Source organism: Cuculus canorus, chromosome 1, assembly GCF_017976375.1.
Source record: "Cuculus canorus isolate bCucCan1 chromosome 1, bCucCan1.pri, whole genome shotgun sequence".
NCBI lineage: Eukaryota > Metazoa > Chordata > Aves > Cuculiformes > Cuculidae > Cuculus > Cuculus canorus.
Window position 1 is genome coordinate 14,981,207 of NC_071401.1, and position 26,098 is coordinate 15,007,304.

The 26,098-nt window shown below is 43.2% G+C and overlaps 1 protein-coding gene across 1 annotated transcript in view; it reads right to left on the reverse strand.

Annotated features, from left to right (window-relative positions):
- Positions 1-24,496, reverse strand: part of PGM2L1 (phosphoglucomutase 2 like 1) — a 36,425-nt gene extending 11,929 nt beyond the window's left edge. The window contains exons 1-4 of the mRNA XM_009566399.2: positions 24,225-24,496; positions 8,224-8,391; positions 2,793-2,899; positions 803-887 (exon numbers count right to left, since the gene is read on the reverse strand). Coding sequence (XP_009564694.2) covers positions 803-887; positions 2,793-2,899; positions 8,224-8,391; positions 24,225-24,335 — 471 coding nt within the window. The 5' untranslated portion in view covers positions 24,336-24,496. The remainder of the gene's footprint in view (positions 1-802; positions 888-2,792; positions 2,900-8,223; positions 8,392-24,224) is intronic.
- Positions 24,497-26,098: the final 1,602 nt, after the last annotated feature.

The following is a 26,098-nucleotide window of genomic DNA, read 5'->3' on the forward strand; positions in this document are numbered from 1 at the left end:
AATGCTCATCATTCTGTTTGCTGTAGCGAGTAACAGAGAGAAACCTTGTTCCACTCTGCATAGGAACACTCTCCTATTTCCCAGGTTAACTGGCCAACTAAAGAAAGACTACACTCAGATTACACTAGTATTTGAGAAAGAGAAAAAAAGCTTGAAACAGAATGCAGGAATTCACTGAAAGGCTTGTTGAAATAGTTTTAGGTATTTCCAGTTAAAAGCATTCAGTCCTTTCAGTTCTCCCCTCAAAACAAGATCCACAGCACACAAAGCACACTAGCAAAGCTTGCAGAATAGAAAACAAGGATTTAAACCCCTGAAAGAAAAAAGCTTCTGTGACTAGAACAAAAAGCTTTATTTTTTGAAATATTAAAAGTAGAGACAATCCTTCCTTCCACTCCAAGCAGTGTAAGTCTTCTGTCCAAAAACACACAGTCTTCTATATATGTGTATATATTCACACATACATAAATATTAGCTTTGATACTTATGGCACCCAGGTAACTAAGCACAGAAGAACACCAGAATGCTTCACCTGTAACTAATAGAACAATGCCCGGACTGCAATATTGCTTGTCCTTGCAGAGCAGTCTAGGGTGAAATGGTATTCTATTGACTATCCACAGAAAAATTCAGATATGTTCTTGTTACAGCCTCCTTGAAGAGCCAAGCGTACCAAGCAGCACCTATTTTTCTATTAAAATAACAGAATTTGAGAAGAAAATTGCTAGTTCACATTTTTAGAAAATTTTCCAATAGTCCTTTAACTGCATGGTTCACCAATAACAAAGAGAAGATGACTCACCACAAACGGTGTAGGGACATATGTGGAAAAGAAGTACACGGGTACATCTTTAGCCAGCAGGACTGCTGCAGTGAGCTTTGCAAGCCTACCAACACAAAACAGAAAAGTCAGCCCAACTCCCCACAACAATCCAAAAGCCATATGGCATTACTATCCAAGACAGTGTTTTTTTTCATGGCTTAAAAAGCACAAAGCACTTCAGTTAATTATGTAAATAAATCAATGATAACAAAAACAAAGATACAGAACCTACTGGTCTGACACTTGTCCTTCATTCAAGGACAGAACTAACCTCACAGAAAGTTTAAAATGACAGATGTCTGCAACAGCAGGTCTAGAAAAGAATTCAGTATCCCACACAGAAAAACTCATTTGCCAGCCTTGTTCAGCAGTTTAAGACAATATCCATGAAACAGAACTATTCCTAAGACACACTTGTACAAACCAGCACGCTCTTGCTTCAGAAAGTTCAGAAATAGTAACGGTATCTGTGTTTTTTAAACCTTGCCTTTATAATAAATTTTTCCTTCCAAGCAGCAGGGAAACTCATTCTCCTTCAGGTAACTGAAATTCTTCTTTTTAAGTCAGGCACACACAGCTCAGCAGTAAGTCTCAGAGTCAAAACAGATGAGAGATTAAATAGTCTAAGTTTGCTTTGCTCACCTGTTTTTACAGACAAGCTTTAATACTTGTTCCCTTATCTCCCACAACAAGTACAGTGCAGTCTAAGTTTCAGTTACTCAGAATCTCACTACAGCACCTATCAAATCTAACCTGAAACCACTTAAAAAGAGTTTGAGAGCTCAGCTTGCAATTGAAGCTACTGAAATTTTGCTTGTGTATCACAATGGCTTACAGCAACTCAATTATGGGATACAGCCAAAAGATGAGCCATCTCCCTTGGCACTGGAAGTGATGCAAAGAAAGGGGTGCTCCTGCTCATATAGTGCTGGACAATCACGCTGCACCAATTGAACACACTCTCTTGGGAAAGTTTAATTTGATTTTAGCATTACTGTAGCTGTGTGTCAGCCCAAGGGGACGAAAGAAACACAGTTGAGAACTGATTCGCTCCACAACTGCACTGACATCAAGTCTGCACTCCAAGCTTGCTGTGGCTGAAAAGGAATGTTTTTCTTCCACATTTTCAAGCTGTGCATAACCCAGACAACTGCGGTGAAAGCCTTGCAAATACAATACAACAGATGAGTTTAAAACCCTTATGCCAAAGCCTGGCAGATAATGCGCCACACACATACAGATAAGACAGGAAAATGTGGCAAGGTTAATGTAGTCAACTACTTTAACTAAACAATAATAAGCTACAGAGTCAGCTCTCTTTTTTTGTAAGGCACACCATTACAACGTGTTTTGTTCCCCAAATGACAAGGGTTTAAGACTCTTAAAGCACTGCTTTCTGAATTCTATTACCAACCCTCTCTCCTCTTTCCCTGCAAAGAGCACCGTTCTTCATCGCTGGAAGTTTACATTTTAATCATTCCAGATAAGAAATTTCAAGCGTGGAAATGCACTGAGATCACAGAGTAGCATTAGGGTACCAAAATACTGGGTTACAGTAGGCTGCAGGTAGAATTTGTTGTCCCCAAGCAAGCTTAAACCAGACGTGTAATACAAAAGAATGACGATGTTGTTAACAGAGCACCAACATTTAGTGATTTCAGACTAGACGTTAGTATTCTGGATTTACCTTCACATTCCAATTACTCTCCAGCATATAAATTTCTTAATGTCTGCCTAATGTTCTTGTGCGTTAGACTGTAAATTCTTTAGTGAAGTGACTAGCCTTACATTACATGTTTGCTGGCAACTGGTATTATAAAGGCTTTAGTCCACACCTCTCTTCATTACTACTTAAATAGACTAAGAGACGGGAGTGTGCACAGTTCATGACAAATATATTCTGATAGAATAGAATGCATTCAAATCCACAATTTAATTTCTAGTCTTGAAATGTAATCAATACTCATACTTCTTACTGCTGCAGTTGCTGGTCACCTGACCTCGTGTGTCATATCCAACAACAAAGCCTCTCTGCTTAAAGTCTGAAAAACACCTCTCGAGATACTTGTAGATCCCCTAGAAAAAAAAAGGTAGAATTACATTTTTCACAATGGACAAATAAAGTCAATAGACAAAATACAGCTCAGCAAAAACATCAATAACGATATCCACAAAAGCAGCATATTTATTTTTTGCTAAAGTGTTCACTGAAAGAACTAAATCAAGAACTAAGACAAATAGATACGGGAAATAAAAGCAGTACAGTAAGTGACCAAACAGCGTAAACAAAGCTCAAGCCAGCAAAATCAACCAAACTGGTTTTACATGTTGTGCTTTTACATATTCAAACCATCTTCTTAAAGACCCAACTGAGAAAAATCCATTTTTTGAAGGCAATAAGGCTAATGCTTGTCCAAGGTGGTCACTATCCTTGCATTCACCATGCAAGTCAGACAGCTTTTCAGCACTACTTCCCAAGTTAAGTTCTAAATCTGCATTAAAGGATGCTCTGTTCTTACCACTTTTTCACACGAAGTTTAGTACTAGCAACCTGCTACAGGTGGACAGATTAAAAGTTCTCCATTCATATACTATGCAGATAGAAAAGCACAAATACAAGCTGTTTTCTATACATTGAGACAGAATATTTCCAATTGCAAAATATCAGAGTAGACCTTGATGCAGGGAAAATAAAGGGGAGTAGGTTAAGGAAGTACATTTTTAGAACACATTGGGGGTGAGGAGAAATATGTGCTGAAACACACACAGGAGAAAAACAGACAGCCTCTGTTAGCCACAACTTCTTTTCAAAACAGGAGGAGATGGGTGCTCTGAAATACTGCATTACATAGTGTTCCAGCTTCACCATCCCTGTGGCTTTCACATCCATTCACTTCCCAGACAAACTCTCTGGAGTTCCATCACGGAAACAATACGGAATGGATCAGCAGTTTTAGACAATAAGGTAGAAGGACTATTGTTGGCAGAAGTGTCCAGAGGCTAGAGTTCACTCCAACCAGAAAGCAGCCTTCCCTAACGGAAACATCACCGAACTTACCTTGGCCAAGTTTAACTTTAAAAGGCAGCCCTTTACAAGGTACAAGCTTCCTCTTGAAAGAAGGGGAAGAGGTTGACTTTCCCACACACACTACTAAATGCAATTCTTTGCAGTGTCCTTATCTGGAACTGACTCTATCACCAATAAGTAATCTCTCAATTGAAAGCAAGTCTGACTCCTACCCATGAAATTCTGTTGAACTGCAATTTGTAAACGCTTTTTTCTCCCTTTATCAACAAAAAGTGTACTTCAAAGCATTAACAACTGGATAATGGCATGTCTTTGGAGAACCATTTCAGCTGCAGATGTAGTGTTTCTATAGAGGGATTCACAGACAGAGGAAAACTTTATAATAAATAACAATCTTTGAATATTGATGGAACCGGAAGCTGTGCCGTAGCATTATCGTCAGCTGAAGTCGCCTTCACATTGAACCGAAATGCGCTGATACACAAACATGATCACACCTCCCTGAGAACTTTGAGAACTTTCTTTCACAGGTGGTAAAGAGAGATGAGACAGACAGCAGATTTCTGAACAGATCCCTCTGCTGCACAAAAAAGGACAAGATTTACAGGAGAAATAGGACCATTTCAGACAAACTGGTACTAGTTAGGACCAGAAAAACTAGTTAGAAGCAGCACAAATTAATGGAAGTTCAGCTAGAACAACAAATACTCCTATCCACATAAAGTCAATACATTACAAGCCACAAAAACTCTTCACAAATCCAAGTGTTACACATGATTTCTATTTCATACCTACTGCTCAGGAGCTTTCCCTCAACAGCACAAGCATCCCTTGGCCATTCTGGTAACCCTGGCATCTCTAGGATCCTACACATCAAATTTCTTCCTGACCCTTTACTTCCAAATGATAACCATCATAGCCAGTCTAGGTTTTTGGCTCCAATGCCAGCTTTCCATTCCTCAAACACAGAAGAGCCCATTTATTTTTGTTGCAAAGTAGGGGCCTATACTTATCTTTTTCAGTAGGCTGTATCTTCTGTATTTTTTCCCCTACACTTCATCCCTGCTTTTTTGCCAAAGTTTTTTTGGCAGCTATTGGGTACCACCACAATCTAACAACTTTCTTCTGAACAGTGAGACAAGACTTCTCCTAAGACATCCTTTTACATCAGTTTCACTGTTTGATAGACATCAGAGACTTTATATGAATAAAACCAGCAATGTCTTTACTTTCTACCACAGAGTTCTGTTTAACTAAAACAGCGTGATCTGCAGTACAAGAACAAAATACCTTAAACTTAGCTAAAGTTAAAATTAGTCCAGCCCTATTGGACTTGCTTACTACCCAAATACCTTAAAGCTGCAGGAAACAAAAGTAAGTAAAACATGACAGCAAGAGGAAGCAAATGTGGTCTCTCTCCATTATCTGAACCCTTTACTCAAGTTCATGTCTATTTTCTTCCATGAGTCACTCTCCCTTTCTCAGAAAGCAGGTAGTAGCTCCAATATCTTTTGGGATAAGCCGTTTCTTTAGTAAGTTCCTCAAATTAAAGAATTTCTATTTTCTTTTTTACAGGACTCAGGTTTTGATAGCATCCTCATCTAATTTCTTACAGGATAACTATTACTTCCAAATTGAAGATATCCAAGTCAACATGTTGCCATGACATACTTGGTCATAACTACTTACTAGCAAATGTCAGCATACCAGTGTATAACCACCTCCATGGATAGAAAACAAAATTCTCTTCAGGTGCACAGAAGTATGAGAAATATTTCTACTGCTGCACAGCTCAAGGGATTTCCCCACATAAAATTAAGACTGACCTAGTCTGCTTCTACAGCTGTGTTTTAAATAATCGTCTTGCACATCCAGTCCCTTATGATCAATTCCAAAAGAGAAATGAAGGGAAGAGAAGGTATCAAGAATGGAATGGAAAGATTTTTGTTTGATGAATCAAGAAAGATAGTAACAGCTTTATAAAGTCCAGTATTCAAATCTTTCACCTATTATCTTTAGGTTTGCTGATACAGCAACACAAAACACACAGCAGTGACCCAGAGCTGACTGATTTTGTCATTGTGGAGGCCACTGACAGGTTGCTTACCTATCAATAAAAGCAACTGGTTCAGCAGAACACAAGCAATGTTTCAGCAGGAAAATCTAGGCTTTATGAGTAGGCACCTACAATCTTCAGAGGAGTCAAAAGCAGCTTTTGGATGTTCCGTACCTTTCTGGATCTGACTTATTATATTAATAGACACGCAAATGAAAAACACGGCATGTACTTAAGTAAGTAACTTGCTAATGTTTAATGGAAGGAAATATTTTAATTACACTGAAGTCTCCTTTTTCTGAATGGTCATTTTTTCCTGTGGCAGGTAAGGACAACATACAGACAAATGTACAGAGACAGGGTTGCCTGTTCTCAGATTAGCTTCAGCAAAACTGTTAATGTCATTAGCTTCTGAAACAAGAGTGCTCAAAGAAGTTAAATCCAATGCAGTTTACTTCAAAAAGAAGCTTTAATCTGCTTCCCAGCAATTGCCTTCTCCAACATGAAACATGGCTTTAATAAACAACTAAAAATAGAAGCTCCCAGTGGGAGCAAACGAATACAACCCAGTTTCTTATTTTCAGAAAACAGCAGTGCCTATGAAACTGAACTTGCAAACACATTCTCTGCTGATCAAAATGAAACTCTTTGCTTTCTGCCAAGAATGTGTATCAGCCAGCCAATCCAAGCTCAGTCATGCTCTCACAAGACTGGAAACAAAGGCAGCATGCAACATTCAGGCGCTCACAGCATGAACAACTATGAATTCAGACTCCACAGGCCAAAAAGTAAAGTGACTATTATGAACTTCCTCTGCATTACCAAGATATTTACTCTGCTTCAAGGAAAACTGAACTTGTTTAAAGCAATTTAGCTACTCTTAACAATTCTACCACTGGCAACAAACTATCAGGTTTTAAACTACTGTTTTTCTTACTCTTTTCAGTTCATTTCCTGTGAAGACCATCAGTAAGTTTTGTTTATACCACCGCACTATTTGTATCAGGTGAGTTTGATAAATTAAATCAACATCAACTACTCCTTCCCCATGTGTTTATCAAAAAGGTGGAGAAAGAAATGAGACAGAGGACCAAGTTCTTTGAGAAAGAATATATCATCTACACTCAACAGACCAGCACTTCAAAGAAAAGCAGAGATGCTTAAGCGTTATATAAATCAACAGATTGATTTATTTAGACAACCAAACATACAACTCATTAACATTACTTGAAAGAAGCAGAGAAATAAACTGAGAAGATTTTCATCATTTTCCAGCCCTCTTCTGGCATTTAAGACCAAAACCAACAGAGGAAAAAAGGAAGGTAAATGATATTAAAAAAACAAGCCCAGAAAATCATATTTCTGGTTGTCAATCAACTTAAACAGCTAGTCAAGAGAACCTAAAGCATGGTTCAAGGAAAAGACGTCACAAGTGCAGAGTCTCTGCCATCAGTCTTTGCCATCACAGCACTGGTAGCATTCATGACGACACAGCAGCCTCTACCCAGCTCCTGAACTCCACATAGCAGCTTTTGTGCCATTCGAAATGAATATCAAGTGTCACCACCAGCAGAGCCCTGGTCTCCAGCAGAGTAGCTGAAAATTAGGACTAAAACCTCCCTAGCTACAGTTTTATCCCACATGCAGACCCATCCCATCAGACCCTTTCCAACAACACTAATATTCAACTATCAGTATTGCTTTTTCCTCTTATTTCCTGTTCATTTTTTAATTAAACCTGCTCTTTTAGTACAAATATTCACAATTCTGACTAAAAATGAAAGAAAAGGCTTGTTTTGTTTGGGAAGGGTTTGCTTTTTGAGTTTTCTTGTTCTTTGTTTAGTTTTTGACAAATACTAAAATTTCTTAACATGAAAGTGGTGAGGCACTGGCACAGGCTGCCCAGGGAAGCTGTGGATGCCCCATCCCTGGAGGTGTTCAAGGCCACATTGGATGGGGCTTCAGCAGCCTGATCTAGTGGGCGGTGTCCTTGCCGATGGCAGGGAAGGTGGTACTAGATGATCTTTAAGGTCCTTCCAACCTAAACCATTCTATTATTCCGATTTCCAGCTTCAGAGTAGTATGCTGGATGTTAACTACTGGCCAAATTCCATTGGAAGCGATCATATTTTGCCTTCTAGGATATCCAATTACACCTGTTCAAGTTACCGTCCTTCCAGCACTATGCATTTCATGCTATCACTCTACTGTTGAGCGGCTGCTGTGTTACACCCTCAGCTTGTATTTCAGCAGTACCTGACCCGAACATTTACTGTGAAACCATTCAGTTCTCTCACATGCAACTATTCAGCTTACCTGTGTTGACTGGATCACTGTAAGATCATTAATGTAGCAAAAGCCTGCTCCCATAGCAGAGCGAAGCCCAGCAGTCCCAAAGGTCAGCCTGCAGCAGAGACGATCCCGTAACTCACTATGATTTCCATTCTGTAACAAGCTTTCAATCTGTTCTTTTGTTTTCTGGTTCTGCAAAAGAAGATTAATGTCTTCATTTAGTTCCTGAAATCAAGATCTGAACTATACAGTCACTGGTTTTTTTAGATAATTCCTAGTTCTGTGGTGCAACAAGTTCTTCCTATCCTGTAAAACGTCTACCTGCACAAACTAGCCTTCGTTGTAACTCTAATTACTATTGCATTCTCTTTTCTGTATCATCTTTATTTATAAAAGATTCAAGAGCTCTTGCTGATGTGTTTGCCTAGTCATTAATACAGTTTCCAGCTACATGAAGCCTGTAAATGAGGAGCACAGACCTCAGAACAGGTTTGTCCAAGGCAGGTAGCAAAAATGAATTCTCCATCTGTGCTGCTGGAAAACTACAAAAATCCTAACTCCAAAGCAGTATTTTCTGCCACCATATCTGCAGGAAACGTCTGTAACAGGCAGAGTAAAATAGAGCTGGCATTGTAAAAGCAAAAATAAAGCTTTGTCAAGTTACATTAATCGTTAGTGAGAGTGTCAGAGCTATTTACCACAAACCCTCAAAAAAAGACAGGTATTTCTGTCAGAAAATCCCAGTCATTTTTGACGCTTTCCCCTCTCAGTAGGTGCACTGGATATGAGTGCGTTGAAAAAAAAACTAAGTCTGCTCCTGAAGGTATCACATGCATCATTAGAACAGCCACTTCCATCACGCTCTAAACTCAGATTTTTAACTTTATTCAGGAGGGTCTGAAGAATTGCATGAGTAAAACCCAGAGAATTAAAGCCAAACTTTTCCAATTACTTAAAAGTTCATGAAGAACACACTTTACACATAGTATGTGATACAGGCACTAAACAAAGAATTTTTCAAAGAAGTCACTGGATGTATCTTGAAGAGCTAGCATCTTTCAGAAGAGAGAAAAAAATCCGCTCCCAAAAGCGGTACTCACATCAGCGAAACATAACTTTATTACTGGTCTTAGAGAACACAAAGGTAACAGCTGCTACCAGTTGCTAGATGATGAGAGGGCTGGAGCACTTCCCATACGAGGACAGTTTGAGGGAGATAGGGTTGTTCAGCCTCAAGAAGAGAAGGCTCTGAGGAGATCTCCTAGCGACCTTCCAGTACCAGGGCTACAGGAAAGCTGAGGAGGGGCTGTTCGTGAAGGCTTGTAGTGATAGGACTCGGGCCAAAGGGTATAAACTGGAGAGGAGAAGATTTAGACTAAACATAAAGAAGAATTTCTTCACTACAAGAGTGGTGAGGCATTGGCACAGGTTGCCCAGGGAAGCTGTGGCTGCCCCATCGCTGGAAGTGTTCAAGGTCAGGTTGGATGGGACCTTGGGCAGCTTGATTTAGTGGGATGTCCCTGCCCATGGCGGGGGGGGTGGAACTAGATCATCTTTAACGTCTCTTCCAACCCAAACTGTTCTACGATTTGCCCCCAAAATCAGCAAAACATACACACACTAAGCCCACTCAGAAGAAACATTTAAAACCACAATACAGATTTGTAACCAGTTGCTTTGACATACATCAATATATAAACAGTCTTATGGTTCCTATGGAACAGATAGAGACATTTTCCCTTTCTGGAATCACTGTTGGCTGACTCTTACACTACTGCCCCTACACTTGCACAGCTTATTGCAAATAAAGGCTCCCTGCAGTTACGGGCTGAGATTTGTACAATGTGTATCTCAGCACGGACTTGCTTGTTGGCTGCTCTACCATCACCTGAAAGAAGACATACCAGGTCAGCCCAAAGGGCTGGTTTGCCCAGCAACCTGACAGCAGCTGTCAGCAGATGCCTAGAAAAAGGCATAAGGACAGCACAATCACAGCAGGAATCTGGACAAAGGTGCAAAGACAATCCCAGTATCTCTTAGAGTAGCGAGTTCCTGATGTGAACCGGAGAACTTTGTACCAAGCAAAGGGATATAAACACCAGACAAGTCAGGACATAACATTTTTTAAAGTGTTTTCATCCCATGCTTTTATCTAAAACCTATCACTAAAACAAATGGCCATGCAGCAAGAAAAAATTTGGCTAAATAGAATAGCAGCAAGCAATTCTTCTGATCTGAAACTGATTACAATTCAGAGTCATTCCATTTATGAAAGAAGATATGCATTTATCATTCTCATGTATAGATATATCTACTACCATTCCTAGGTTCAGCTGAGGGAGTGATTATACAATCTCAAAGGCTTAAATTGAGTATTTACTTTAAGGTAGGAAATCCTACAATGCTACAAATGTTTTGAAGTAAATCCTACAACGCTACAAATGTTCTAAAGTAAATCCTACACAGCACATACTGTGTTATGTGGTAGGGTGCGTAAGAGACACTGATTACTGAAGTCTCTGTTCCTTCAGTATTTTCCCCAAACTTGCATCACTGTCAAGGCTATGACCTCTCAAGCATATAAAACATACATCCATACATACTATTTGTTCTTCATAGTTATTCGGCACTCCTGACTAACACTGAGGCTAGGAAACAATGGGATAAGATAGGTAAACTTGAACATTAACTACCTACAATGATTAGAATTAGATAGTCACGGTAATACTAACCACGCTATCCTGGACATGGTTGAGGAGACCTAAGGGATAGTGAGAGAAGGTGAGTCCAGTTCTACAATGAGAGACATAAGAATATTGACATGTCCTTTTACAGCACGTACAACAGGGAGCAATTCACCCACAGGATGCTGTTTTGAGGAAAGTGGATGTGTAAGTACCCATATTTTATAACACAGGGATTTTGAAGGCTTAAATTTATTTGGTCATCAAGAAATTCAGCTCATCTGACATCCATCCAATTTGGACAAGACACTTCACAGCTCCTATAAACACAGCACAACCCAGCCAGGCTTGCTGACAACACAACCAGTATAGAAGGCAATCAATACACGGCTATATAGAACAATGACTCCAGCTGTGTGACAGCACAGCTCAGGCTGCGCAAGTGCTTGTGAAAACAGCAGTGCTTCAAGCAGTGTGCTAGTGAAGAGTTAAAAAAGGCAAATGGAATCTGAAGGGCAAGGGTGAAGCATCCCTGACATTTAAAATAGAGGTCAGCCAGCTCCTGCAGTGCCTGCACATGGGTGCACAGAGAGGTTTTTCAGGAGGATTTGAAAAATGCTGGGAAAAGCACAGCGATATGAGTTGCAGGAACTTCCAATAGGAAAAAAATACTCAATAAAACTTGTTGAAAAATCCAAAACTATTTCCACAGCTTGACAACAGATCTTTAACACCAGCAGAATGAGTCATGTGAATTTAAAATGCATTTTCAATTCTTTGTGCCTTAAAATAAGAAAGCAAGCCATTATTGTTCAGGCTCTCGGATAGCTCTGCAACCAAAGCAAGCCATTACTCACAACACAGCTAAAAAAGAGACCTAAAAATAAAACAAAAACAATGGAGCACAACAAATATTAAATCCCAGAAGTGAAAGCCTCTCTTTTAGCTTCTCACAGGCAGTCAACCAGAAAACCAATGACTAATCTGAAAAGAGTCTGAAGCAAGAGGAGATTAAAACCGATTTTCACACTAAAATTCAATACATAGTTTTACTTTAAAGTAAGGTTATTAAATGACACAGTCTCTTTAATAGCTTTTTAGGATATGCTGTACTACTTTCCTGCAAGAATAGAATAACGCATAGTACATTACGTAGCTTACAGTCTGGAGTTTTGCAAACCTGAGACAAGACTTTCCTGATGAAATAGCACAAACATTTATTTTACAAATAGATTAACATGCATTTTTGATTGAAGCTACCTTATTTATTTCCTAGGGAACAAAAATGAGTCAACTAAAATAGCTGACATTGCAAATAACATTTTAATTTGCACAGACCACACTCAGTTCACTAAAGCTTCCTGCAATCAGAAAAGAAGAAAGGGAAAAAAAAGTTGCAAGCGAAAAGAAAAAGAAAAAAACAAACCTCAAAGCTTTCCCCAGATGACCTGAAACTCCGGGGGCAACAGAAAGAAGGAATTTTACAAGATTCGTTATAAACTCAAGATGTGCTCATTATCCATCTCATGCTCTGGGTTACAGATTCAATGGCACTAGAAGACTGATGTCAACAGAGCTCTTAGCACAGCCACCCATGGCACAACCCTTACTGCTTTTCATTGTTTCCCACTTTTCATTCTTAGTCTGAACAGGAGTTTCAAAGCCTATGGACCAGTTTAGCTTCTTGCAACACACTGCTCAGGTATGCACCATTTCCCATACTAAACCATGAATTTCAAAAGCACTTCAGTCAGGTGGGACTAACAGATAATGAAAGCTTCCACCACTGACATTTAACCCTACTGCAAATACTCAAGAAACAGGTTTTTTTGCCGTTTTGCTTACAGTTATGAAATAAAGTAATACATCTAAAAGTTTCACAGTAGCTCTTATGAAGGGTCATTTTTCAAAGCAGGACAGCTGCAAGATTAAAAAACACAACAAATTTCAACATTAGAGAAGAAAGGTTATGAAGAAGCATGCCTCTATACAAAGCATTTTTTCTGAAGTCATTAGCATCACTGCACAGTCACTCTCTCCACCAATACCAATTTCCCTATCACGTGAAGCAAGAGGCACTCGGAGGTTACAGCAGATTAGCCAAGCTATGCAGCATCCCATTGCATTTCAAAGTTTCAAGGAAAGAGTATCAATTCCGCCTATGGATGCAATTATGAGATGCTGAGGTGAGAGGCTTATTAGCAGCTTTAAGTCGTTCAGTGATGTATTCAAAAATAACCACAACAGATCACTGCTTAGAGAAGATTTTCTCAAGCTTCTGAAGCCAAGAAAGACAGCAGCATGAAGTCAGCACCAAACTCAATTAGCTTATAAGCACAAAGTTGGACAACTGAAGTGTCTGTTCTTAACTGTTGCCTGGATTAGTACATCACTAAACTCCATTAATCACAATGCAGAAGCTTAGCATAACCAAAAGAGAAGCCCATCAACCACAGTGTTTGGATATTGCATTTAATATGCTTTAAAAAAACCACCCAAACGTGGATTAGAGATTTGAAAAGCCTACAAAATTTAGTGTGGCTTTTAAAGCCAAGCAGCACGTGGATGTCAACGACACAATAACAGCATTTCTTTCAGCATCCACTAAACGTCAAACGTCTGCACTGCTGGCCAACAAGACTTTCTGGAAGAGCAGCTGAAGCAGTCACAGTGGAGCAGCTCAGAAAACACGGACTGGGGTAGGGACCCCTGCCACCGTGCCAAGAAGTGCAGCATCACTGCTGTAGGCATAAAGGGTGGGATACGAGGTCAAAGGTGCTGCGGAGAGCTCGGTGCCTGCAGCCTTTCCCTACCAACGCAACTCATGGTCTTTCCTAGGGTCCCCCAGACACATTTGTGACTCATGTGGTAGGGATACCCCAAAGGGTTCAGGGGCTGACTGCCAGGTACCAGTTTGTCCCTCACTGCCCTGTGAGGCTGAGCAGGGAATACCCCAGTAACTAGGCTGAGGTTGCTATCCCACACTAGGAAGTGCCCAGGAAAAGTGGATAAAGAAGAGGCTGAGTCCATTTCAGTACCATGGCTCTGGCAGGGGCTGCCGGCCGCAACAGGAACACGTGTGCACAGGTCTGAGCTCAGAACCAGGCAGGATGTCTGGCAGGAACAGCACTGACTCTCCTCAAAGGAGGCAGAGACTCTTCGAAGCCTCCGCACCACATGCTGCTACTGGCTTTTAGAGGATTAGTTACTGGTGGGAAAAGCAACTGGCAGAAAGCAGGGTCTTTCAAGCCTAAATAGACCAACCTTCCAAAGGCAAAGAGGGCAGAGAAGAGGGTAGAGGCAAGAGCATCCACAGACACACATCCTACAGGGATGGAGACCTCTGCTGCCAGCCAAACTTGCCATCTATCTGCCAAGCAGCCACCACGCCACAGGGCCTCACCCCGGCAGCTACACACACACATTGTGCAGGTCAGGAGGAAGGCAATCGAGAAGCCACAGATACTGTTCCTCCTGCTCCGGGTGCAGAAGGGGTCCCAGTCACTCCCAGCTGTGTGCAAGGAGACAGTAGATAAGGTGACAGCAGTCAGGAGTGCCCTGGAACAAAAAGCTTGTGCTACCCAGTGTACACCGCTGCTGTCAGAAAAGGACTGGGGAAAGAAACGTGCCTCTGGCTGGTGACTGAGATGACTGTGGCTCTCACCTTTTTTTTTTTTCCTCTTGGCCCAAGAGGCAGAGGACAAGCAGGAGAAACAGCACCAGTTCCCTCAGCCTCACCCCACAGGGCAAGTGTTTCAGCTTCCAACCCTCTTGGAGCCTCTGTTGAACTTGCACCAGTTTGTCCATAGCTATTCTCTACTGGGAAGCCCAAAAAGAGATGTAGCATCTGGATGCAGGATAACAAGTGCTGAGTAAAGGGAGATAATTCCTTTCCCACAATGGCCCGGGATGCTGTCAACCACCTCCACTGTCAGGGGAAGCTGCTGGCTCCTGTTCAACATGCTGCCTACAAAGACTCCCAGCATTGCCGCAGGGTGTTCCTCCTTCCCAAGTGCAGCCTGTCCTCACAGACTTTTACTTCATGTCCCTGTTGGTCCCTTCCCTTGCCCTACTTCCCTCTGAATAGTAGCTCTGCCCTCAGCTGTCTACTTCACAATTCAGCAGCACCTACAAACCCAATGTGAGTGCTCTCAGAGACATTAATCTATCATTTTCAAATGTAAATTTGCAAAGCATTCTTAATTTTTAAATAGCTTTGAGGCTTGCCATTTGATATGTGGGAAGCATAGAGCAACCAGAGGTCAGGCAACGTTTTCCGATCCCATTTCAAGGAAACTCTACCAAGTGAATTCAGCCCTCTCCTTCTCACAGAGGGTGGTTTTGCATGACTGACAAGCCAGGAGAAGAGAGAATGAGACCATCAGAAACACCCTTCCCCCTCACAGTGTTACAGATTTGTTGCCACGAAGAAACGCAGACAAGTAGTAAGATCTGCATATTTTTTCCCCTATAAGATTATTAAATATATACACATGCCATCCATAGGATGCGAGTACTACTTCCTCAAAGTGTTTTTTGAAAGTTACCTGTTTTGTTTGTGACTAGCTCTCAGCCAGGAGCTTCACACAACCTATATTAGAAGTCCTGCGGAGTTAGATGTTAAAGTAAATACAATGGCTTTTAAGCAGGGGGAAGACAACGAGCCTGCTGGGGATGCAAGATATACTTCAAACAACTACTTGTACACGTTTATTGCCAAAACTGGATGTAGGGCAGTACTGTGGTGTCATATCCCACAGCAGTCCAGCACAGGAGTTGAGAGTCTGCAGCATCAACACATTTATGAAAGGCTTGAGGTTTTAGTAAACAAAAAAACCTCTGCTGAGTTGTGTTACACTTCTTCATCTTCAGTTTTCCACATACTGCACCATTGCCTACCGAGACAGAATTACACTTTTTTTGTAGCTCATCAGGATACATAATCCAAAAGAAGTAGAGAACTAAAAGTACAGGGTCATTGCCCGAGTATTTCCTACTGGTTCTTTCACTCCCAGTCATGTTAATAGTATGTACTTACTGTCAGTTAAGTTTCAAAACTAACACCCTGTCAACCTAAGTGCCAGTTTACAACCCTCAGCAATCATTTTTTGTTTTGCTGACACTCTTTGCATATGTAGCCTGGAAGAAGGGGGGGGGGGGAAGCCTCAAATTGCAAAATTCAGCAAATCTGACAGCCACAAATTAAGTGCTTCAAGCTCTGCTACCCAGACTTTGGTTTTTAATCAGCAATTGTTTTAAGCTCTTTCTGAAATTAAATCCAGGTCAGTCCCTAAGATCCCAACACACCAGAGCATCTATTTGTAGGAACATCTAACAAAGAGAAACACAGCATTGTCTGTGGCATAGCTGATCACCTTATATACACTACTCGAGATCACATCTTTTAGAAATTGTAGGTTCTCTCTTCTTAAGCAAGAAACATTTGTTTTCACATCAGCAACCATACCAACATTATGTGAAAACCAGTTAGGTAACTGCAAGCAGGCAGTTACTCAGGCTAGTTACTGCAGTGGGAGAGGGAAAGGTGACAGTGGAGCAAATCACAGCCTCTACGCATTGATGTAAATACTCGAGAGGCAGAAGACTCGCTAAAGAATACCCCTTGTCTTTGCCAAAGACAATATTGTGAGTTTGTCTTGTTCTGTTTTGTTCCCAAATCCTGGTGCCTCAGAGAGCCACAACACCTCCATAAGAATCAAACACTTCTGGTAGGGAGCCCATAAGAGCGGAGGAAGCCAGGCTGAAAGAACATTTTAGTTAGGCAGAATGGATGTAGACTATCTGGAGTGAGCGGTGGAATACTTCTGCTCCATGCACCAAAACACATCCCCTCCATACTGCCCCTAAAGGCTCTATACCTTCCCCTTAACTCATACAACCCATGCACTGAGGACCCAGTCTTCACACTACCAAAACCATCACACCACCACCACTCTGACCTAAGGAGAGCAATGGGTTCCTGAGGCAGGGAGGCTGCACATCCTGTACAAGATGGGCTTGGCCAAGCACTACATCGCATTAATAGTGCCTGCTCACCCATCCTGGAGGATGTAAGGCCACAAACAGTAAGACTACAGCACACTGTAGTGCAGAAAGCACATGCAGAACGCACCACTGACATGCTACTACCCTTGAAAGGCATAGACCATCATTCTGTCTTTTCAGGAATGCCAAAACCTGGAAATCTATCTGCAAGGAAGCATTATAAAAAGCTCCAAATTTGCAATTCTCTGATTAGAGACCCACAGTCACATCTCAGAAAAACAGACAACACAAGACCAAACACTAACGGCAAGAGGAGCAAATGGTCAGTAGAGCTTGAAGTCCCTTAATTCTGTGGCTCAGTGTACAAAACAGGAAGAAGTCACAAGCAAAGCAGGTCACATCACCGCACTGTTCGACAACATGAAATAGCTCACAGCACACAGATTTCACACAGTTCTCTACTCTTCCTAAGGGTCATGGTAAGACTGCATCCAATAAGAAATTGAGAATCTTTCTGTTGGCATTAATTTTGCTACTTCCATTTTTGTGGAAGATTTTGTACAATACATATAAACAATTTCAAGAAAACTTGTTTCACAGAACAGGACCTTCAGAGGTCATTTTTTTCCCAATCTCACTGCTCACAAAGGGAGACCAAGAATCAGTTGCCTAGGACCCTGTTTAGAAAGCTACTGAATACCTCTAAGGATGGAGACTCTATCACTTGCCCAGGCAACCTGTGCCAGTGCTCAGGCATTCCCACAGTAGAAAAAAAAAATGTTTCCTGGTGTTCAGAGGGATCCTCTTGTGTTTAATTTCGTACTTATTTCTTCTGATCCTGTGATTTACAGAAGCCGTAATACTTTTGCAGTGAAACAAGGAGACAAGCTAATTTACGTATTTTGTTCCAGTGTCTAACTGAAGTGTGTAGTACATGACAGCCGCTGGCAAAATGTTTGGTTCACATCAGGGAGAGAAAGATGAAGTCCCTGCAGCTCACACTGGAATGTCGTCAGTGCCGTCCACAACTCATGGATGCAGGCTCTGGCACTGGACATGTATTTAATCTTAAACATATGAAGCATTACCTTCAGTCAACTTGACAAGCATTCTTCTTCCAGAATTTACAGATTCGTAGAATGGTTGGGGTTGGAACGGATCTTTAAGGTCAGGCAGTCCAATCCCTCATCAGTCATCAGGGGAACCTGCCATTACACCAGGCTGCTGAAAGCCCCATCCAGCTCGACCTCGAACACCTCCAGCCACAGGGGCATCTACCACCTCTCTGGGCAACCTGTGCCAGTGTCTCACCATCTTCATCATAAAACATTTCTTCCTTACATCTAGTCTGAATCTTCCCCTCTTTTAGTTTAAAATCCCTTGTCCTATATCAACAGGCCCTGTTAAAAAGTCTGTCTCCATTTTTCTTACAAGCCCTCTACTGTTATAGAAAGATGGCAATAAGCTCTCCCAAAGCCTTCTCTTCTCCAGGCTGAACAACCTCAACTCTCTCAGTCTTTCTTCACAGGAGAAGTGTTCCAGCCCTCTGATCATTCCTGTGGCCTCCTCTGGACTCAGTCCTACAGGTCTGTTATGTCCATCTTCTGCTGAGGGCTCCAGAACTGGATGCAGTACTCCAGGTGAGGTTTCACCATGGCAGAGTAGAGGGGCAAAATCAGCTCCCTCAGCCGGCTGCTCACACTCCTTTTGCAGTCCAGGATATGGTTGGCTTTCTGGGCTGCAAGTGCACACTGTCAGCTCACACTGAGCTTCTCATCCACCAGCAACACCAAGTCTTTCTCTTCAGGGCTGCTCTCAATCCATTCTTCACCCAGACTGTATTTGTGCTTGAGATTGCCCTAACCCAGGTGCAGGACCTTGCACTTGTACTTGTTGAACCTCAGTAGGTTCGCATAGGCCCACCTCTCAAGCCTGTCCAGGTTCCTCTGCATGGTATCCCAACCCTCCAGCATGTCGACCATACCACACAGCTTGGTGTCATCTGCAGACTTGCCTAGGGTGCACTTAATCCCACTGCCTATGTCACTGATGAAGATATTAAGCAGTGCTGGTCCCAATATGGAACACCGAGGGACATCACTTAACACCCATCTCCATCTGGACATTGAACCGCTGACTACTACCCTCTGGACACAATCATCCACGGAGCAATCTACCCATTAAATCTACATCTCTCCAATTTAGAGAAGGATGTTGTGGGGGACCATGTCAGAGGTCTTACAGAAGTCCAGATAGACATCTGTAGCTTTTCCCTTATCCACTGATGCAATCACTCCATCATAGGTCACTAGGCTGGTCATGCAGGACTTGCCCTTGGTGAAACCATGCCAGCTGTCTTGAATCACCTCCCTGTCCTCCATGTGCCTTCAAACTTCTGTATTTCACCACCTCTGTACCCCATCACTGTCCTACAGGTAGCTAGAAGCTCCCCAAAGCCAAAATTAGCCTCACCACCACCCTCCATCTCCACACCTTTTCATGACCTTACCAGCAGCTAAAGAACCCCAGAGCTGTGAACAGAGTAATCTCCCCACCATCCACCTTAACTAGCTCCTCAAAACAGTTTCTGATTCATGAACCCATTAGCTGGTTCTTCCAGTTTGTGGAAGAACCTCTTGAGGTTGTTCCCTTTAGTCTTTGTTCCCTTATATTTATGGATCTTTAAATATACGTATGGGTACCTGTATGTTCTGTTTTGTTCCCAAAATCCACCACAGGGCTGGGTGCTGCAGGGCTCCCCTGGAGCAAGCCGCACTGGCCAGCAGACAAATAACCTCTGATACTGGCCCAATAAAAAAAATAAATAAAAAAGGAAAACCTTACATAACAGTTATTTCCACATGCCTTTTTAAATAAACTGGATTGAAACTTGTTGTACTAATGCTTTTTAGCTCTCTGCTGCGAAGGATGCAGTTCTCGCTTTCCCAGACTGCTCCCACTAATGTGCTGGCCCATTTCTTGTGACAGGAAAAACACTTACGCAGCTGCAGCAACTCTGATCAATAACAAATCCACTCTCTTTTCAACCACAACCCTGGATCCATTCCCTGAACAACTGCACAAATATTGTACCAGCTCAGGCAGGTGGTGAGGGGGAAATACAGCAACAAGGAAGAGCGAGACTACCCTCTTTCTACAATTCTCTTATTATGAACTGATACAGAATAGAAACCACCCATGCCTCAGAACATTTTTAAAGCATTAAGTTACCCAAATAAGTGTAGACGAGCAGATAAAAAAAAAAAAATTAAAAAAAACCACATTGCATTCAATACTGACATTTATGAATGCAGAGGTACCCAACACAGGGAAGTTTCAAGTTACAAAGCAAGTCTTAAGGCCTGAATCTTATTCCTGGTATGTGAAAGTTGGTGTATAAACACATAACAATACTCTCTCCCACCTTCAAGACAACAAAAGAAATTGCAAAATAGTTTTTTTATCAATACAGAGAGTAATGCCATGAAGTACAAGCTTCAAGAGTATCCTGATGGTCTTCATGTAGTTTAATGTCTTAGAACAGGCACCAAAGCACAGTACTTGTGTTATTTCAGTTTCTCCCATTTCACTGACTTGTTTACACCCTCTCAGTAGCCTTGGATGTACTAAGACCGGTTTTCTGCCCCAGTTGACCTAGAATCAACTATTTTGATAATTCATAATTTTATCTTCTGTGTTTTAGTGTTAGAGCTTGCAACACACACAATTTTGAAGAATTTCTCTTCTCCTTTATGGCCAATTCTTAAACTTCATTTTCCCATTTTTATTCTTAAAACTTCACTTAGTCTTTATAAGAAAAAAATACTGCAAGTTGAATGACACGAGCAGGTTATTGGTCTGTAATTACCATGACCATTTCCTCTTGAAACACATTAAAACTCAGACTTGTTAGCAAGTAGGAAGCTACGCATGCCACATTTGTGCACTGACAGTGAGTCCATGAATTAATAAAATAAAATGAGAGGACAGTGAAAGGGGCTGCACAAACAGCTACAGGAGAACTAACTTAAGTTCTCTCCCTCCATGTGATGTTCTAAGAATGCTTCTGTCATAACCACAAAACATTCCCTTCTTCCAGGTACGCTGCACCACAACATCCACAGCCTGGGAACAGCTTGTGTACAAACACTCCCCATATCCTTATTGATGATGGGAAAAGCTACACTACACTGCACGTGCCAGGGAACAGGAGTCTTGTCAGCAATCCTAGGGCGAGTTTTAAATCAGCAGCCAACTGCTTGAACTTAAGCTTCATTTTCACAGTGTGAGGACTTACTGAGGGAAAGCAAGAGGGTACCTAGTATCCACTCTGACTTGTAGGCAAAGCTGTGAATCTTTCTTTGTGACTATGTATTTCATTAAGCAGATCAGGATCTTAATCATACTGCTTTCTCTCCTACCAGCTGCTGAGGCAGTATCTGACCCTCATACTTGCACTCAAATCTCCTCAGCTGCTCCGTACAACAAACACTCAGCTACTGGACTGAGCACATCTTATTTTCACACCACTGTGATTCTTGCCACTCAGTCAAAGTCACCTAATCAAACACAAACTCATTACTACAACCAAGGTCCAAAATCCTAACATTAGCTCTAAAGCTAAGTAGTTTTTCTTGGAGAAAAGCACTCTGACATAGCTTTATATGCAAGCCAGACTCCTTTAAGAGACTCAAGGCAGGTGTGGAAGTATAATAGGAAAGTCAGAGAGCAGATGAAAAGAATTAAAGGGGGGAAATATAGAACAATGACTGATTTACTATTTGACTAATAGCTTACCAATGAGGACCCAACAAAAGGCAAGTACCCTGTCCCTTCAAGCCTGTTTCAAAGAAAAAAGTAGACATGTTAAGGAGAGAATGGGAAAGGAGGAAGATTAACTCAGTCAGCTTCCTCTAAGCCAGATGCTAGAAGCATTAAAGAAGATGCACGATACTGATGAGAAAGAGGAGGAAAGCATAAAAGTTTATCACATGGTCAGGTTTCTCACACTCCAGCCCACCATCAGTTATAGTGTTAGAAGAGGTTAGCACATATCAAAAAGAATGAGGAGCATAGCTCTAAGGAATTAATTACAGCAAGCCATTTTCAATTAAGCTAGAGGACAAAAGCTCCCAACATTGAAATACAGCTGTGAACGTGGCATACAGGTATTTCCTTGATCACAGGCAGCAACAGCCCCTACTGCCAAGAAACTGGGGATGGGGAAGGGGTGAGATAGCCAGTTCCTTGTCAAGTCATTTGATAAGCAGCAAACCTACAGAGACTTCATTTCCTAGGTTTGTGGTGAAATACAAGAGCATCAGACAAATAATCCCTCCTCACTGCTGGTTTCTCCTGGTTTTCCTTCCCATCCCACACTACCTTCACCTCCTTCATTTGCATGGGCTGCAAGTGCTTCAGAACCACCTATGCTCCCAGCCGTGCCGCCCCTACTCCTGCAGGTGCACCGAGTCCTCCTCCTCCAGGTGATTTTCTATTTACAAATTTTACAGGAGCTTTCTCTGAAACCTCTCCAAGCAATACATTCAAGCAGGCTTGTAGGAAAGGTCAGGATTATCACGTAGGGAAGCAAGGGCAAACAGTAACAATCAAACTGACTCTTCAGCTTGTATTTTATTGGTTAAATTCAGCCTTAGAAGGAGCTACAGAAACAGTAATATTTCACTGTTGCTGGTTTTAATCAAAATATTTTTCCTAAATACCCTTATCTCTAAAAGGTGTAAGTCTCCCACTTCATACATTTTTATGATAAATATATATTAATATGCTTAAAAAAAAAACAACTTACTATACACTAAACCAGAAGTTACAGAAAAAAACCCACCCATATTTATTCGGGTTCAATCTGGGTTATCAAGTATGTTATCAGGAATGTTATTTCCCCTTTTCCATTCCTTCCCTCCCCCCTGCCATTATTCCTATGTATTTTCACAACAGCAGCTCTGAGCGCAGAATGTGCAGATGGCAGGTGTTAATTCCTGTGAAAATGAAAGCAGCAAGCATATTTCCAAGTAGCAGAAAGCTCACCTAAGGGCCATCAGGTAGAATTTACTTGTAACCCTCCCTCTTTGATCCTTATAGAGGCAGGAGAAAACCACAGAGTAAACAGTACAAACACAGACAATCCTTCTCATTAAAATAAAAAGGTGGGAAAAAAAGAAGCTACAGACAGAAACTTGAACCACTGTTGTCTTGGATGGTTTAATCAGAACAAACAAAGCCTGTAGTGCTCCTGACACCCCTCTGGAGCTGAAAGGGAAAGGAGCAAGACAGAACTCGGACCTCTGGATTCTTTTTCTTTCCTGGTGAGTGTGTTAAATTGAGGAAGCTGAGAAAAACAAAATCATGCCATTCAACAAACTGTATGCTAGGCCATTAAACTGTCCTTCCTCAAACACAGCACAGCCTTCCTGCCAAGAGAACCTGTGGCTGCCCCATCCCTGGAGGTGTTCAAGGCCAGGCTGGATGAGGCCCTGAGCAACTGGGTCCAGTGCGATGTCCCTACCCATGGCCAAAGTGGGTGGAACCAGATGATCATAAAATGGGAAGGGGCACCTCCCACCAGACCAGGCTGCTCAGAGCCTCATCCAACCTGGCCTTGAAGGCCTCCAGGGATGGGGCAGCCACAGCTTCCCTGGGCAACCTGTGCCAGTGTCTCATCACCCTCATCGAGAGGAGCTTCCTCCTTTACGTCCAGCCTAAATCTTCCTCTCTCCAATTTAAAGCCATTTCTCTCCATCCTATCACCACAAGTCTTTGTAAACAGCCCCTCTCCAGCTTTCCTGTAGCCCCTTCAGGTACTGGAAGGTCGCTATAAGGTGTCCCCACAGCCTTCTCTTCTGCAGGCTGCACAATCCCAACTCTCTCAGCCTCTCCTCATGGCAGAGATGCTCCAGCGCTCTGATCATCCTCACAGCCTCCTCTGGACCCATTCCAACAGCTCCAAATCCTTCTCATGCTGGGGATTCACGATCTTTAAGGTCCTTCCCAAACCATTCTATGATCCCAAACCCATCTTCACCAGCCCTGAGTCTCCACCTCGGGCAAGGAGCAGCAGTCGCCCCGAGTGCCGCTGCGATGTCCCCACGCGTCCCCTGCCCAGGTGGAGCCCTGGGTGCCCGCATGTCCCCACCCCAGGGCACTGTTTTTCCAAGGACACCTGCCGCATCGAGTCCAGCCCGGCTCCGGAGGGTAAAAAGGGCTCGGGGCGGGAGCAGGGACAGCTCGCGGCCCCGGGAGGGCGGGGTGGCTCCCACCGGGAACCGGTGGGTGGGGAGGGGGGGGGTCCCGCCGCCGCCGCCGCCACGCACCCACCTTGTCCCAGCTCAGCCACTGCCACACCGCCCTGTCGAGCTGCGCGTCTCCGGTGCTGCGGGAGATGAGCACGTTCGAGTTCACATCCCCGGGAGCTCCGCGCTCGCCCATGGTGCCGGACAGCAGGGACGTGGTGCAGGAGACGATGACGAAGATGACGATGATGATAGCGGCAGCTTCGCACTTTCACTTTGCGGCGCCGCACATCGCCTACGGGCAAACTGGGAAGGGAGAAGGGCGGGGGGGGGGGCGGTGGCCGCTGTTTATCCCAGCCCGGCGCTCCGCAGCGCGCCACGCCCCGTCCCGCCACGCCGCGCGCCACGCCCAGGCCACGCCCACAGCGCGCGAAACGCCGATGTCCCGGTCACGCCCACAACTAGCGTAGGCCACGCCCCCACAGCCTTCGCGGCTCCGCCCCGCCAATGCCGTATCACCCACACCGCCGACGGGGCGGGGTATCACCGCAAGGCATGACGGGAAATGTAGTCATGGACTCACAAAATAGTTTGGGTTGGAATGGACCTTAAAAATCATCTAGTTCCAACCCCTCTGCCATGGGCAGGGACACCTCCTATTGGATCAGGCTGCCCAGGGCCCGGTCCAACCCGGCCTTGAACACCTCCAGGACTGGGGCATCCGCAGCTTCCTTGGCCAACCTGTGCCAGTGTCTCACCACTCTCTTAGTGAAGAAATTCCTCCTAATGTCCAGTCTAAAATTTCCCCTCTCCAGTTTATACCCTTTGGCCCTAGTCCTATCGCTACAAGCCTTCATGAACAGTTCCTCCCCAGCTTTCCTGTAGCCTCTTCAGGTACTGGAAGGTTGTTATAAGATCTCCTCTAAGCCTTCTCTTCTTCAGGCTGAACAAGCCCAAATCTCTCAGCCTGTCCTCATATGGAAGGTGCTCCAGCGCTCTGATCATCTTTGTAGCTCTCCTCTGGACCTGTTCCGACAGCTGCATATCCTTCTTACATTGAGGATTCCAGAAGTGGACACAATACTCCAGATGAGGTCTCACAAGAGAGGAATAAGGGCGCAGAATCCCCTCCCTCGACCTGCTGGCCACGCTTCTTTTGATGCAGCCCAGGATATGGTTGGCCACCTGCACTGTGAGCACACATTGCCAGCTCATGTTGAGCTTTTCATCGACCAGCACCCCTAAGTCCTCCTCAGCAGGGTAGCTCTCAATCACATCATTCCCCATTGTGTACTGAAATTGGTGATTGCCCAGACCTAAGTGCAGGACCTTGCACTTGGCTATGTTGAACCTCACGAGGTTCTCACAGCCCCACTTCTTCAGCCTGTCCAGGTCCCTCTGGATGACATTCAGTCCTTCCGGTGTGGCAACTGCATCGCTCAACTTGGTGTCATCTGCAAACTTGCTGAGGGTGTACTCCATTTCGCTGTCATTATCATTGATGAAGATATTAAACAGCACTGGTCGTGGTACAGACCCCTGAGGGACACCACTTGTCATGGATCTCCATCTGGACTTTGAGCCATAGCCCTGTCCCTGCAGAGAGGAGGCATTTTTGAGCTGTGTCTCCCCCCTTAGGGGCCTCGGGCCCCACAGGTGGGAGCCTTGGGCACTGGTTTTCTGGAGGCCTGAGCAGCATTGCAGGGGCGGGGGGGTGGGGGAAGGGAAGGCAGGGAGGGCTGCAGCTGAAGGGGGGTTCCCTATGCTTGCTTGATATGAAGAAAAAGTACTGTAAAGCTCATATAGCGCCCCTCTAAACAGGCCTCCTTGCCTCCTGTGATACAAGAAGTAGTCACTATTATAAAAAGTGGAATATTTTTTTGTTTAAGCTCAAGTACAGTGAAGTTTCGTCTAAGTAATTTTATTTTTTCAAAATTGGACAGAATGTCTGATAGCATG